The following is a 16,191-nucleotide window of genomic DNA, read 5'->3' as shown; positions in this document are numbered from 1 at the left end:
ATCCTCAGGCTCCTTTGCACTGTGGTGGGCAAGGCTATTGACCCCCTACATTTTGCCTACAGGCCGCACATTGGGGTGGATGACACAGTGACATACCTTCAGCACCGGGCGCTGACATATCTGGAGACCCCTGGAAGCGCTGTGGGGTCATGTTTTTTTACTTCTCCAGCGGTTTCAGCACCATTTGTCAGGTGCTGCTGCGAAGGAAGCTGGAGGATGTGGGAGTGGAGGGTCATCTGGCTGCATGGACCATCGACTACCTCACAGACGGACCGCAGTACGTGAGGCTGCTTAACTGCATGTCTGATGTGGTAGTCTGCAGCACGGGGGCCCCACAGGGAACAGTCATTTCACCATTCCTCTTCACCCTGTAAACGGCGGACTTCTTCTACAACTCCAGCAGCTGTCACCTCCAGAAGTTCTCAGATGACTCAGCCATTGTTGGCTGTGTGTCTGAGGGGGAGGGGCTGGAGTACAGGTCGGTCATCATGGACTTTGTCAGCTGGTGTGAACACAATCATCTGAGTCTAAACACCAGTAAGACAAAGGAGAAGGAAAGGGTCTCCACCACACACACCTGCGCACATCCAGGGCTCGGACATTGAGCAGGTGGACAGCTTTAAGTACCTGGGTGTTCGTCTCAACAATACACTGGACTGGTCTCACCACACCGCCACTGTGTACAGGAAGGGCCAGCGTCTCCTCTACCTCCTGAGGAGATTGAGGTCATTTGGGGTGTGCAGACCCCTTCTTTGGACTTTTTATGACTCTGTGGTAGCCTCTAATATCCACTACACTGTGGTCTACTGGGACCGGTACAGGAAGAGACTGAACAAGCTGGTCAGGAGGGCCAGTGATGTCCTGGGAGCCAAGATGGCGGCGCCTGTGTCACGTTTCACTGTTGCTCGAGTGTTTTTATGCTGCTTCCTACATTTTATGCCATCTTGAAAGCCCTAGTGCCGCATGACTGTGCCTTTTAACATCAAAGAGTTGATGGAATGCCGTTTCAATGACTGGGACAGTTACAGACAATCATTCCCTCCGCCGATTGTGTGTGTGGCCACCTCCCCAGACTACCTGTTGCTGCTTCAAATTCCAGGTAACCCAAGGAAGAGGGCAAGGAGGAGAGGTTGCCGGGCTGGCATCCAGGTAGGACTGGACGTGCCTCACGGCTGGCTAGTTTCCCTCGCTCGGGCCGAGGCTACAAGTAGCTGGGGACTGTCCCTCACCAGCAGGACATGCCCGGTGTCGCTACCTCACCATCATCGCTTCCCTGGTCCTTCTGCAAGGAGCCGCTGAGTGGTGACGGACATGGTGCCTGCCGTTGGGATCGTCCTGGTCCTCCATGTCACATTGGAGCAACAGCTGATCCGCCAGCACAGATGGACATCACGTGACCGTGGGAACTGGCTTCGGCAAATCCCGCTGCACCCAGAGGACACGAAGATGATGTCATCACAGAGACGGATTGGGTTGTTGAATGCACGCTCCTGGTCCTGCTGCTGTTTTTCTAAATGAGTTTAATAACCTTTTAACTTCTTTTATAAAACTGGAAAGACTTTTAATCCTTAGTGACGTTAACCTGCACGTTGAGGATGATAGGTCCAGCCCAGCAGTGGATCTTTTATCTATGATTGAAAGCTTTGATGTTAAACAACATGTTTCAGGCCCCACCCACAGTAAGGGCCACACCCTGGACATGGTGTTCTCTCTTGGTCTACACGTTGCCAATGTGTGTGTCGAGAACGTCCTCCTGAGTGATCATAGCTGCATTTTATTTGATCTAAATGTCCTCTCTGAGCTGAGGTCTTCCAGAAGGTCAAAGAGGAGGATCATTGCGGAGTCCACGGCTGGTACATTTCATGCCTTATTTTCCCATTGTCCCTTATTGGAATGCACCAATGTGGATTGTTTTAACACTCAATGTGCCACAATCTTTGACTGAGTTGCTCCCTTTAAATCCAGTAATGTTGCCCGTGTGCCGTCATGTCCCTGGATAAGTGAAAGTATTTTGAACTTAAGGAGACTGTGTCGGAAAACTGAGCGAATGTGGAGATCTACCAAACTCAAGGTCCACAGGCTGCATCTAAGAGACCTTATCTCCTCCCTGAACGATCTGATTACACATGTCTGGATGGTATGTGAGCCAGTGTCATTGGAAGACATCACTGCACTTAGTTAAAATGAGTCCCAACTCTAGCTTGGTTGATGTTCTCCCCTCTAAGCTTCTTGTAAACATTATGGACTTGATACGGCCATGGGTCACTAAAATGTGCAATCTGTGTCTTTCTTCTGAGGTGTTTCCCTTCTCCTTTAAACATGCAGTGGTAGAACCAAGGCTATAGAAGCCCAGTCTGGACAGCTCAGAACTTAAGAGCCTTCAGACAATATCAAAGCTCCCTGTCTTGTTGAAAACTCTGGAAAAGGTGGAAGCAAAACAACTGACATCCTTCCTTGAACAACACAACATCTACGAAGGTGTAACGTACTGGTTCTATTAGACCTGTCCTTGGCCTTTGACACGGTTGACCACTGCATCATAGGCATCGGCTACAGGATCTGGTGGGAATGTCAGGTCCTGTACTAGAGTGGTTTACCTCGTATCTGACGGTTATGAGCTTCAGTGTGTCAGTCAATCACAACATGTCAAGGTCAGCTGAGCTATCCTGGGGTGTTCCGCAGGGCTCAGTCTTAGGGCCACTTTTGTTTTTATTGTACCTTCTCCCTCTTGGACAGATTACCTGTCCCATGTAAAGTAGTGGCTGAGTGAGAACAGTCTCCAACTAGAATTTTTGCATTTCCTGTAGATGTTACAGGAGGTGAAGAAGGAAGGTGCTGAGTCAATGTACAACGTGATTTATTTTAGGTTAATAAATTGTTATATCTTGATTTTATTTGTCATTAATCATTAATAGCCTCTGTAAAACATGAGGCTCCAGAGCCGCAGGTTGCAGACCCCTGGCCTAGCGTTAGCATTAGCATTAGCCTAACGTTAGCATTAACAGTAGCCTAACGTTAGCATTAACATTAACCTAACATTAACCTAACATTAGCATAGCATAGCATAGCAGGTCCAACAGCACCAAAGCCACAGTGTGGCCAGAATCAGTAAACATCAGAATATCATTAAAAACCTCAGGGTTCTCATGTTCTTCCAAAAATGTCTTCATCTGATTGAAAACTATTTTCTACAAAGTTTTGGACAAAAATTGGAGCTTGGAATTGGGACAAAAATTTAGAAGGATCGTTAGAATTAAGGCCTGGCTTTTTAGTTAATGGCTCAACAACAGCATGTTTGAAACTTGCAGGCCCCGCCCCATTCACCAAGCATCCATTAACACAATGCAAAACAAAGAGTGCTATTGTGTAAAAAACGTCTTTGAGCAGGCGCGAGGAAATAGGATCAAAAGGTGAACCGGTGAACTTCATGTGACTGACGTAGTGTCACAGGCTCAAAGTGACAGAACAAGGCTGTGCATGTGTCAACAGAAGGAGGTCCTAGTGCTCACAACCTTATTTATAAAACAGGATGAAGCTTTCACACACTGCATGTGTCACTTCTAGGCTATTGGATTGAGGAACATTACGAGCAATATTCACCATATTAAAGAGAACCTGAAGGTTGTTCGTGTTGGATGTAACATATCAGTAAAATACATAACCTTGGCAGATTTTACACTTTTCTGATAGTTCTGCAAACCGACCTTTAACATTTGAAAGGAAACCTTCAACTTATCCTTTTCCACCTTCGCTCAGCTCTCCTGGACTCATTAAACCACGGCTCAGATCTACGTTTGGCACGCTTTGCTTTTAGCAGAGCTACATTCTTCAAAATTGATAGACAATTTGAATCAAAGTTTATGAAAAAGTCTTTGATATCATAATCAAAGAACAATCATTTATCAATAGTGACTGGTTAAAAGCCGTGGAGAACTGAGCAGCAGTGGAAGATCTAATAACACAACAGTGTCGGCCAGGAGCGCACAGGTAAATGGTCACACACCTCCAAATTACACTGAAACATCTGGCTGGAACCACTGTACTGCTAGCCTCCACAGTAGCCTGGAAGAGTGTCCGATTTAGACGCCCATCTAGTGGCGTTAGGCAATCATAGACCAGCAAGGAGTTGACTTCTACTGCACCAAACAGAACCACACTGGTGCCTTCTTCCTCCACACTGACTGTTCTGTACACAGTATATGGTAAATATTACATAGTACATGGTACATCTAGTGTTGCCATGGAGATGATGGAACCCTTTAGGAACCTTTAAAGATCTTCATTGTAACTACAACAGGTTCCTTTGATTCTTTAGTTTATCTTTTAGATATATCTCATTTTTTATTGATCAAAGGGACAGTAGATTATCATGTTTATTTATTGATCATGTGTTTATTGATCAAAGGGACAGTAGATTATCATGTTTATTTATTGATCATGTGTTTATTGATCAAAGGGACAGTAGATTATCATGTTTATTTATTGATCATGTGTTTATTGATCAAAGGGACAGTAGATTATCATGTTTATTGATCAAAAGGACAGTAGATGTTGTGAGATGTGGCTAATGGTTGAAGGTGTTTCTTGATGTTAAAGAGATGAAACTAATCACACACCATAAATGAATGGATGTTTGACTTTCAGTGGTGATCATGTGCATGAGCTCCGTCCTGATTGGAGGAACGGATCAGAGGGAGCTCCTATTGGCTGCTTTGGACATGGGGATGGTTTCTGATGGTTACGTCTTCATCCCATACGATGCCCTGCTCTACGCTATGCCCTACCAGGTCATCACACACACACACACACACACACACACACACTAACACTAACACTGACACTAACACACTGTTCCTTTCATCCAATCAGGACACAGCATTCTATCAGCTGACCAACAGCACAAAGCTTCGTCACGCCTACAGCGCCGTGCTCACTGTTACCATGGCGTCAGACCGCAGCTTTTATCACGTTTTTCGTCAAATGCAACTGAGTCGAGAGATTAGATCAGCCATCGCGGCTACAGAGGTAATTTAACCAGGGTTAGGGTTAACCAGGGTCAGGTTAACCAGACCTGCATGGGTTAACCAGGGAATAGTTAACCAGGGCGTGGTTAACCAGGGCGTGGTTAACCATGATGTGCTTAACTCACTCAGTGCCATTGACGAGATAACTCGTCATTTGCGTTTTTTTCACGAGGATTACTAGAAAACACCCTGGCGGAGGTCCCTCATCAATATCTAAGCTGTGGGATGTTGTAGTGACCAACTGTGTCCTGAAGATGGCAGCAGTGCACCTTTAGATGAGAGATTAGGCACTGATGCAACCATTTGCTGGGGAGGAGAAGCAGGAACGAGTGAGATTATGGCGCTACAGAGTGATATTGTGACGTATCCAGCAGCTCACAGCACCACATACTAACACAGAACATGTGGACCTGAGTGGATTATTATGTTGAGATGGTGAGATAAAACCATCAACTAACCGGGCTAAACGGGTCAGTGTTAGGGTCAGGCTAACCAGTATTAGGGTCAGGCTAACCAGTATTAGGGTCAGGCTAACCATGATTAAGGTAACCCAGGGTATGGGACGGGGTTCACTAACGTGTGTCTGTGGCCCTTCCTACAGGTCTCCCCTCTGTTTGGAACCATCTTCAACATGATTTACTTTGTTGCTAAGGCTGTGGAGGAGCGTCGTCAGGCAGGGGGCGGGCACTGGGTGAAGGGCAGCCAGCTCGTCCAGTCAGACGGAGGCTTTAGCTTTCAGGGCTTCAATCAGGTCACGTCTGTTATTTCACTGATAACTGATAGAAAGTAGGCGTGTCCTTTGAAGTCAGCATGGAACCATGTGATCTATATAGATGTGTTATATGTAGATGTGCTATATATAGATGTGCTGTATATAGATGTGCTATATATAGATGTGTTATATGTAGATGTATTATATGTAGATGTGTTGTATATAGATGTGTTATAAAGATGTGCTATATATAGATGTGTTATATGTAGATGTGTTATATAGATGTGCTGTATATAGATGTGTTATATATAGATGTGCTATATATAGATGTATTATATATAGATGTACTATATATAGATGTGTTAATATAGATGTACTGTATATAGATGTGCTGTATAAAGATGTACTGTATATAAATGTGTTTTATATAGATGTACTGTATATAGATGTACTATATATAGATGTGTTAATATAGATGTGTGATCTATAGGCAAGGCAAGGAAAGGCAAATGTATTTGTATAGCATATTTCATACACAAGGCCACTCAATATGTTTTACATGATCATAAAGTGCAACAGAAAACATTCAACAGCTTAAAATCAATTAAAACATTTAAAATCATCAGTAAAATCAATTAAAATCATCAGTAAAATCATCATGACATCATCATCATGATCATAAATCTCTCTCAATCATATGCAGTAGAGAAAAAAAGTTCCTTTAACTTTGATTTAAAAATGTTCACATGTGATGCTGACTTCAGCTCTGCTGCAGTTTGTTCCACTTCTTTGCAGCATAACAACTAAACACAGCATCACCATGGTTACTGTGAGCTCTGGGCTCCACTATCTGACCTGTGTCCATAGATCTCAGAGACCTGCTGGGTTCATACCTGACTAACATCTCACTGATGTATTCTGGACCAAACCATTCACACATTTATAACCAGCAGCAGAACTTTACAGTCTCCTCTGAGGCTGACTGGGAGCCAGTGTAATGTGTTCTGACCTCTTTGTTCTGGTTCAGACCTGAGCTGCAGCGTTCTGAACCAGCTGTAGATGTTTGATGCTCTATAAAGATGTTATATACAGATGTGTTATATATAGATGTGCGAGTGATCCATATATGTTTTGTATAGATATGTTATGTATAGATGTGTGAGTGATCTATAGATGCGTTATATATAGATATGTAATCTATACAGATGTGCTATAGATGTGAGACTTCAGACTTTATAGATGTGTTATGTATATAGATTGTTATATATATCTATGTGTTATTCCAGTTGTTATATGGGGGTAAAGAGGGCCGGGGGATGCAGGCCCAGTACCTCGTATTGACCACCGATGGGGACCACCTGGTTCCCACTCACTCCCTAGCAGCGACACACACTGATGGAACCATCGGGGGTCTGAGACCACTGAGCCAGTCCTTCCTGTTCCCTGGAGGTAAACCCCCCCCAGGCCAGTTTCTGTTGGTTTGATCCAGAGGAAGCCTGCGCCGACGGTGAGTTCATTCTCCCCTCAGTGAAGCCTTAAAGGCAAGTAAAACACATTTACTGGTGCAAAAACAACTCTGTGTGTGTGTGCGTGTGTGTGTGTGTGTGTGTGTGTGTGTGTGTGTGTGTGTGTGTGTGTGTGTGTGTGTGTGTGTGTGTGTGTGCGTGCGTGCGTGCGTGCGTGCGTGCGTGCGTGCGTGCGTGCGTGCGTGCGTGCGTGCGTGCGTGCGTGCGTGCGTGTGTGTGCGTGTGTGTGTGTGTGAACAACCTGAAAAACATGGCAACAACATGCAGGCTTCAGCACGGGCACAGAATGAATTAACCTATCGCTAACATCTGATGGCTAATATCTAATCGTTAACATCTGATCACTAATCGTTAACATCTGATCACTAATCGTTAACATCTGATCACTAATCGTGAACATCTGATCACTAATCGCGAACATCTGATCACTAATCGTTAACATCTGATCACTAATATCTAATCGTTAACATCTGATCGCTAATCCTTAACATCTGATCACTAATCGTGAACATCTGATCACTAATCGTGAACATCTGATCACTAATCGTTAACATCTGATCACTAATATCTAATCGTTAACATCTGATCGCTAATCGTTAACATCTGATCACTAATCGTTAACATCTGATCACTAATCGTTAACATCTGATCACTAATATCTAATTGTTAACATCTGATCGCTAATCGTTAACATCTGATCGCTAATCGTTAACATCTGATCACTAATCGTTAACATCTGGTCACTAATCGTGAACATCTGATCACTAATTGTTAACATCTGATCACTAATATATAATCGTTAACATCTGATCACTAATCGTGAACATCTGATCACTAATCGTGAACATCTGATCACTAATCGTTAACATCTGATCACTAATATCTAATCGTTAACATCTGATCGCTAATCGTTAACATCTGATCGCTAATCGTTAACATCTGATCACTAATCGTTAACATCTGGTCACTAATCGTGAACATCTGATCACTAATTGTTAACATCTGATCACTAATATATAATCGTTAACATCTGATCACTAATCGTTAACATCTGATCACTAATAGTTAACATCTGATCACTAATATATAATCGTTAACATCTGATCACTAATCGTTAACATCTGATCACTAATAGTTAACATCTGATCACTAATATATAATCGTTAACATCTGATCACTAATCGTTAACATCTGATCACTAATATATAATCGTTAACATCTGATCACTAATATATAATCGTTAACATCTGATCACTAATAGTTAACATCTGATCACTAATATATAATCGTTAACATCTGATCACTAATAGTTAACATCTGATCACTAATATATAATCGTTAACATCTGATCACTAATCGTTAACATCTGATCACTAATAGTTAACATCTGATCACTAATATATAATCGTTAACATCTGATCACTAATCGTTAACATCTGATCACTAATATATAATCGTTAACATCTGATCACTAATAGTTAACATCTGATCACTAATATATAATCGTTAACATCTGATCACTAATCGTTAACATCTGATCACTAATATATAATCGTTAACATCTGATCACTAATAGTTAACATCTGATCACTAATATATAATCGTTAACATCTGATCACTAATAGTTAACATCTGATCACTAATATATAATCGTTAACATCTGATCACTAATCGTTAACATCTGATCACTAATATCTAATCGTTAACATCTGATCGCTAATCGTTAACATCTGATCGCTAATCGTTAACATCTGATCACTAATCGTTAACATCTGGTCACTAATCGTGAACATCTGATCACTAATTGTTAACATCTGATCACTAATATATAATCGTTAACATCTGATCACTAATCGTTAACATCTGATCACTAATAGTTAACATCTGATCACTAATATATAATCGTTAACATCTGATCACTAATCGTTAACATCTGATCACTAATATATAATCGTTAACATCTGATCACTAATAGTTAACATCTGATCACTAATATATAATCGTTAACATCTGATCACTAATCGTTAACATCTGATCACTAATATATAATCGTTAACATCTGATCACTAATATATAATCGTTAACATCTGATCACTAATCGTTAACATATGATCACTAATATATAATCGTTAACATATGATCACTAATATATAATCGTTAACATCTGATCACTAATCGTTAACATATGATCGCTAACAGCTAATCGCTAACAGCTAATCGCTAACAGCTAATCTGTGTTTTCAGGGTTAGGGTTCCTGTCCTATTGGTTTGTGTTTATGCTGATCTGCTCTCTGATTGGAGGACTGTTCTACTGGAACAGGTGAGTGACACACACTGTGTGTAGGGTTGTTGGTCACATGTGACCCATATGTTAGCTAACTGTGATGCTATGCTAACAGGAACAAGCGCAGAGCATCAAACATAACGAAACTGATTCTGACTTTGGACGACATTGTTTTCATCGACACTCAAGTCAGCAATAAGGTCAGTGTGAGCAGATACTAGAACCAGAACTAGAAGAACTATTAGAACTGGAAAAACTAGCACATCTACCAGAACGACTAGAACTAGCAGAGCTAACATAACTAGCAGAGCTAGCAGAACTAGCAGAGCTACTAGAACTAGCAGGGTTTAATTGGACCTGTTCTGTGATGGTCTGAAGGATGATTAGAAACAGACTCAAAGTGTAGAGTCCACCTCCTGATCCAGTCCTGCTTAGAGTTCTGAGGACTCCATGTTCTTCTTTCCTCCAGAAACTAAATGACGAGTCCATAATGAGAAGTCTTTTGGAAATCAAAACCCCGTTTCGCTCCATCGCAAGAAGTTACATCTTAACGACACCTGAGAGCTCCAACATAGGGATCCTGGAGGTAAACCTGTCTTTGATGTAAACCACCTTCAGTCTTTGATGTAAACCTGGACCCAGGTTCAGGTTTAGTCTTTGATGTAAACCACCTTTAGCCTTTGATGTAAACCTGGACCCAGGTTCAGCTTTAGTCTTTGATGTAAACCACCTTTAGCCTTTGATGTAAACCTGGACCCAGGTTCAGCTTTAGTCTTTGATGTAAACCACCTTTAGCCTTTGATGTAAACCTGGACCCAGGTTCAGCTTTAGTCTTTGATGTAAACCACCTTTAGCCTTTGATGTAAACCACCTTCAGTCTTTGATGTAAACCTGGACCCAGGTTCAGGTTTAGTTTTTGATGTAAACCTGGACCCAGGTTCAGCTTTAGTCTTTGATGTAAACCACCTTTAGCCTTTGATGTAAACCTGGACCCAGGTTCAGCTTTAGTCTTTGATGTAAACCACCTTTAGCCTTTGATGTAAACCACCTTCAGTCTTTGATGTAAACCTGGACCCAGGTTCAGGTTTAGTTTTTGATGTAAACCTGGACCCAGGTTCAGGTTTAGTCTTTGATGTAAACCACCTTCAGTCTTTGATGTAAACCTGGACCCAGGTTCAGCTTTAGTCTTTGATGTAAACCACCTTTAGCCTTTGATGTAAACCACCTTTAGCCTTTGATGTAAACCACCTTTAGCCTTTGATGTAAACCACCTTTAGCCTTTGATGTAAACCACCTTCAGTCTTTGATGTAAACCTGGACCCAGGTTCAGGTTTAGTTTTTGATGTAAACCTGGACCCAGGTTCAGGTTTAGTCTTTGATGTAAACCACCTTTAGCCTTTGATGTAAACCTGGACCAGGTTTTGGTCTCAGTCTTTCTGGTCTTGTTGTCAGGGCGACTGGGTTTGGCTGAAGAAAGTTCCTGTTGGAAAAATGTTTACGTCCGTCAATCAGAACACTCAGAGTCTGTTCAGTCAGGTGAGAGAGTCATTATTGATCAATGTTATTAACTATTGATCATTGTTATAAACACTATTGATCATTGTTATAAACACTATTGATCATTGTTATAAACACTATTGATCATTGTTATAAACACTATTGATCATTGTTATAAACACTATTGATCATTGTTATAAACACTATTGATCATTGTTATAAACACTATTGATCATTGTTATAAACACTATTGATCATTGTTATAAACACTATTGATCATTGTTATAAATACTACTGATCAATGTTATTAACTATTGATCATTGTTATAAACACTATTGATCATTGTTATTAACTATTGATCATTGTTATAAATACTACTGATCAATGTTTTTAACTATTGATCATTGTTATAAACACTATTGATCATTGTTATTAACTATTGATCATTGTTATAAACACTATTGATCATTGTTATAAACACTATTGATCATTGTTATTAACTATTGATCATTGTTATAAACACTATTGATCATTGTTATAAACACTATTGATCATTGTTATAAACACTATGGATCATTGTTTAAACACTATTGATCAATGTTATAAACACTATTGATCATTGTTATAAACACTATTGATCAATGTTATTAACTATTGATCATTGTTTAAACACTATTGATCAATGTTATAAACACTATTGATCATTGTTATAAATACTATTGATCAATGTTATTAACTATTGATCATTGTTATAAATACTATTGATCATTGTTATAAATACTATTGTCAATGTTATTAACTATTGATCATTGTTATAAATACTATTGATCATTGTTTAAACACCATTGATCAATGTTATAAACACTATTGATCATTGTTATAAATACTATTGATCAATGTTATAAACACTATTGATCATTGTTATAAATACTATTGATCAATGTTATTAACTATTGATCATTGTTATAAATACTATTGATCATTGTTATAAATACTATTGATCATTGTTATAAATACTATTGATCAATGTTATTAACTATTGATCATTGTTATAAATACCATTGATCATTGTTATAAATACTATTGATCAATGTTATTAACTATTGATCATTGTTATAAATACTATTGATCATTGTTATAAATACTATTGATCAATGTTATTAACTATTGATCATTGTTATAAATACTATTGATCATTGTTAGAAATACTACTGACAATGTTATTAACTATTGATCATTGTTATAAACACTATTGATCATTGTTATTAACTATTGATCATTGTTATAAACACTATTGATCATTGTTATTAACTATTGATCATTGTTATAAATACTATTGATCATTGTTATAAATACTACTGATCAATGTTATTAACTATTGATCATTGTTATAAACACTATTGATCATTGTTATAAATACTACTGATCAATGTTATTAACTATTGATCATTGTTATAAATACTATTGATCATTGTTATAAATACTATTGAGCAATGTTATTAACTATTGATCATTGTTATAAATACTACTGATCAATGTTATTAACTATTGATCATTGTTATAAACACTATTGATCATTGTTATTAACTATTGATCATTGTTATAAATACTATTGATCATTGTTATAAATACTATTGATCATTGTTATAAATACTACTGATCAATGTTATTAACTATTTATCATTGTTATAAATACTATTGATCATTGTTATAAATACTATTGATCATTGTTATAAATACTACTGATCAATGTTATTAACTACTGATCATTGTTATAAATACTATTGATCATTGTTATAAATACTATTGATCATTGTTATAAATACTATTGATCATTGTTATAAATACTACTGATCATTGTTATTAACTATTGATCATTGTTATAAATACTATTGATCATTGTTATAAATACTATTGATCATTGTTATAAACACTATTGATCAATGTTATTAACTATTGATCATTGTTGTAAATACTACTGATCAATGTTATTAACTACTGATCATTGTTATTAACTATTGATCATTGTTATAAACACTATTGACCAATGTTATTAACTATTGATCATTGTTATTAACTATTGATCATTGTTATAAACACTATTGATCATTGTTATAAATACTATTGATCATTGTTATAAATACTATTGATCATTGTTATAAACACTATTGATCAATGTTATTAACTATTGATCATTGTTGTAAATACTATTGATCATTGTTATAAACTTCTGATCATTGTTATAAATACTATTGATCATTGTTGTAAATACTATTGATCATTGTTATAAACTTCTGATCATTGTTATAAATACTATTGATCATTGTTATAAATACTATTGATCATTGTTATAAACACTATTGATCAATGTTATTAACTATTGATCATTGTTGTAAATACTATTGATCATTGTTATAAACTTCTGATCATTGTTATAAATACTATTGATCATTGTTATAAATACTATTGAACAATGTTATTAACTATTGATCATTGTTATAAATACTACTGATCAATGTTATTAACTATTGATCATTGTTATAAATACTACTGATCAATGTTATTAACTATTGATCATTGTTATAAATACTACTGATCAATGTTATTAACTATTGATCATTGTTATAAATACTACTGATCATTGTTATTAACTAATGATCATTGTTATAAATATTGATCATTGTTATAAACACTATTGATCATTGTAATAACCCATTGATCACTGGCTGTGGTCTTTCCAGCTGCGTGAGATGCGACATGAGAACATGAACCTGTACCTGGGTCTGTTCGTGGACTCTGGAATCTTTGCCATGGTTGTCGAACATTGTCCTCGGGGGAGTCTGGCAGACCTTCTGGCAGACAGCAACATGAGGCTGGACTGGATGTTCAAGTCCTCTCTGCTAATGGATCTGATCAAGGTAGCAGCTAATGTTGCTAATCACTGTTAGCTGTAGTTCAACCAACACATGGGAAAGCTGTGTTTACTGTTCCAACCTTCTTCACATTCAGAACATTTTAAAGACCAGAAGTCTCTCATCATAAAACAACTTAACATGTAGTGGAATATGCAGTGTTTTTTATATTAATGTTGGATTAGATTTAGAATAAATCAATTTAAAACTAATGTGTTAGATATTTTTAGAATATCAGCCTCATGGTCATATTTATATGTATATATATTTCAGGGGATGAAGTACCTCCACCTGCGAGGTCTGAGTCATGGTCGTCTAAAATCCTCCAACTGTTTGGTCGACGGCCGTTTTGTTCTGAAGATCACGGACTATGGATTCCCGATGATTCTTCATGCTCAGAACATCGTCCTCCCGGTGGACGAACAGGGTAACACTTCATTTCTTTATTCAGACATTTGTAAAAGAGTGCCCTGCCTTTGAATCACTCTTTTGGGTGAACAAGGTTCGTGTGGTGACAGGGTGCTTCTAATCAGAAGGTCAGCATCAGTCTGAACACCATATCTACTGTATGTCCTAACATGTGTCCACCATGGTGTGTCCCAGAGCTGCTGTGGACAGCTCCAGAGCTCCTTAGGAACCCAATCCAAGGAGGCTCCTTTTCTGGAGATGTTTTCAGCTTCTCCATCATTATCCAGGAAGTGATCTCAAGAACGTTGCCATATGCAATGATGGACATGCCGGCCCACGGTTAGTGAGGACACCAGTTCTCTGCTTGTGTCCATGTTCTCTGTGAGATGTAAAGTTCTGTGTGTTCAGAAATCATCGAGCGACTGAAGACCCCGCCCCCTCTCTGCCGACCAGTGGTGTCAGTGGATGAAGCTCCCGCTGAGTGTCTCAGTCTGATGAACGAATGCTGGAATGAAGACCCCAATAAACGGCCAAGCTTTGACGACATATTCAAGGAGGTGACAAGGTCTCACAGAGACATCAGGGCAACCTTTGGAACATGTGATCATCCTGGTCCTCTCTGCACTTCTTTCAGTTTCGTATCATCAACAGAGGAAAGCGAGCAAACATCATTGACTCCATGCTACGAATGTTAGAGCAGTACAGCTCCAACCTGGAGGACCTGATCCGGGAAAGAACTGACGAGTTGGAGGTGGAGAGAAACAAGACTGAGAAGCTGATTGGACAATTACTGCCCAAGTGTGTGTTTGTGAAGCTCAGTGTGTAGATGTGTGTGACAACAGACAGATGTTTGAAATCAATGATCTAAACCTGTGTGTGTGTGTGTGTGTGTGTGTGTTCTTCAGGTCTGTGGCCCAGTCTCTAAAGAAGGGGAAACCAGTGAGACCAGAGGATTACTCAGACTGTACTCTTTACTTTAGTGACATCGTGGGCTTCACCACCATCTCTGCTCTGAGTGAACCCATTGAGGTATCAACTATTAGCAGCTACTAGCTTTGTACCATCAGCAGCTGTTAGCTCCATTAGCATCAGTAGCTTCATTAGCTCTATTAGCTTCATTTGCTTCATTAGCTTTATTAGCTCCATTAGCTCCATTAGCTATATTATCTTCATTAGCTCTATCAACTTCATTTTCTTCATTAGCTCCATTAGCTTTTATTAGCTCTATTAGCTTCATTCGCTCCTTTAGCTCCATTAGCTCTATTAGCTCCATTAGCTTAACTCATTGAGTGCCAGCTGTTTTTGAGCATTTTGACTGATTTTTAAACACCCACACAATATGTTGTACTATGACTAACCCCTAATCTGACCCAGATTCTGAAAGATTAAAGTCTCTACTTTCATCAGAAAAAATAATTTTGTTTTGATCTTGTTTAGTTCTTCTGTAATCATCAGTTGAATAGAGGCAAGTTTCACACAAATCACCAGTTTGTGACAAAAAGCTGAGAAAACGACTTTTTCTGAAAAATCTATTAATGACTTTTTGAAGCATTTTTTTTCTTTCTTTCTTTTTGTTTTAGTGACACGTCAACATTAGTTTCCTTCTATAAAACTACAAAAACAACACTGAGACCAGGCTTTTGATGGCAACATTATGCTATTAATAAAGTAATTCAAATTCAAATCTGGGTCAGAATTTAATGGATTTCTTACTGTATTTTGGCGTTCCTCCAAGTCTCTCCCCCGTCAGTCTGCACACACGCAACTTCCTCTTCCTCCTCCTGGACATGCTGAGTGTCAACGCTTGCCCCGTTTTTTGATTTTCTC

At 38.7% G+C, this 16,191-nt stretch overlaps 1 protein-coding gene across 1 annotated transcript in view; it reads left to right on the top strand.

Moving 5' to 3' along the window:
* Positions 1 to 16,191, top strand: part of LOC114459730 (retinal guanylyl cyclase 2-like) — a 36,799-nt gene that overhangs the window by 9,218 nt on the left and 11,390 nt on the right. Inside the window, 15 exon segments of the mRNA XM_028441887.1 lie at positions 4,645 to 4,787; positions 4,870 to 5,025; positions 5,626 to 5,775; positions 7,023 to 7,190; positions 7,192 to 7,243; positions 9,507 to 9,582; positions 9,662 to 9,746; positions 10,016 to 10,132; positions 10,999 to 11,082; positions 13,786 to 13,962; positions 14,230 to 14,383; positions 14,560 to 14,703; positions 14,773 to 14,921; positions 14,999 to 15,162; positions 15,270 to 15,393. Of these exon segments, the coding sequence (XP_028297688.1) occupies positions 4,645 to 4,787; positions 4,870 to 5,025; positions 5,626 to 5,775; positions 7,023 to 7,190; positions 7,192 to 7,243; positions 9,507 to 9,582; positions 9,662 to 9,746; positions 10,016 to 10,132; positions 10,999 to 11,082; positions 13,786 to 13,962; positions 14,230 to 14,383; positions 14,560 to 14,703; positions 14,773 to 14,921; positions 14,999 to 15,162; positions 15,270 to 15,393 (1,943 nt within the window).

The sequence above is a fragment of the Gouania willdenowi genome, unplaced genomic scaffold (assembly GCF_900634775.1).
Source record: "Gouania willdenowi unplaced genomic scaffold, fGouWil2.1 scaffold_339_arrow_ctg1, whole genome shotgun sequence".
Lineage (NCBI taxonomy): Eukaryota > Metazoa > Chordata > Actinopteri > Blenniiformes > Gobiesocidae > Gouania > Gouania willdenowi.
Note: the sequence above shows the minus strand (reverse complement) of the source record. Positions and strands in the feature narration are given on the sequence as shown.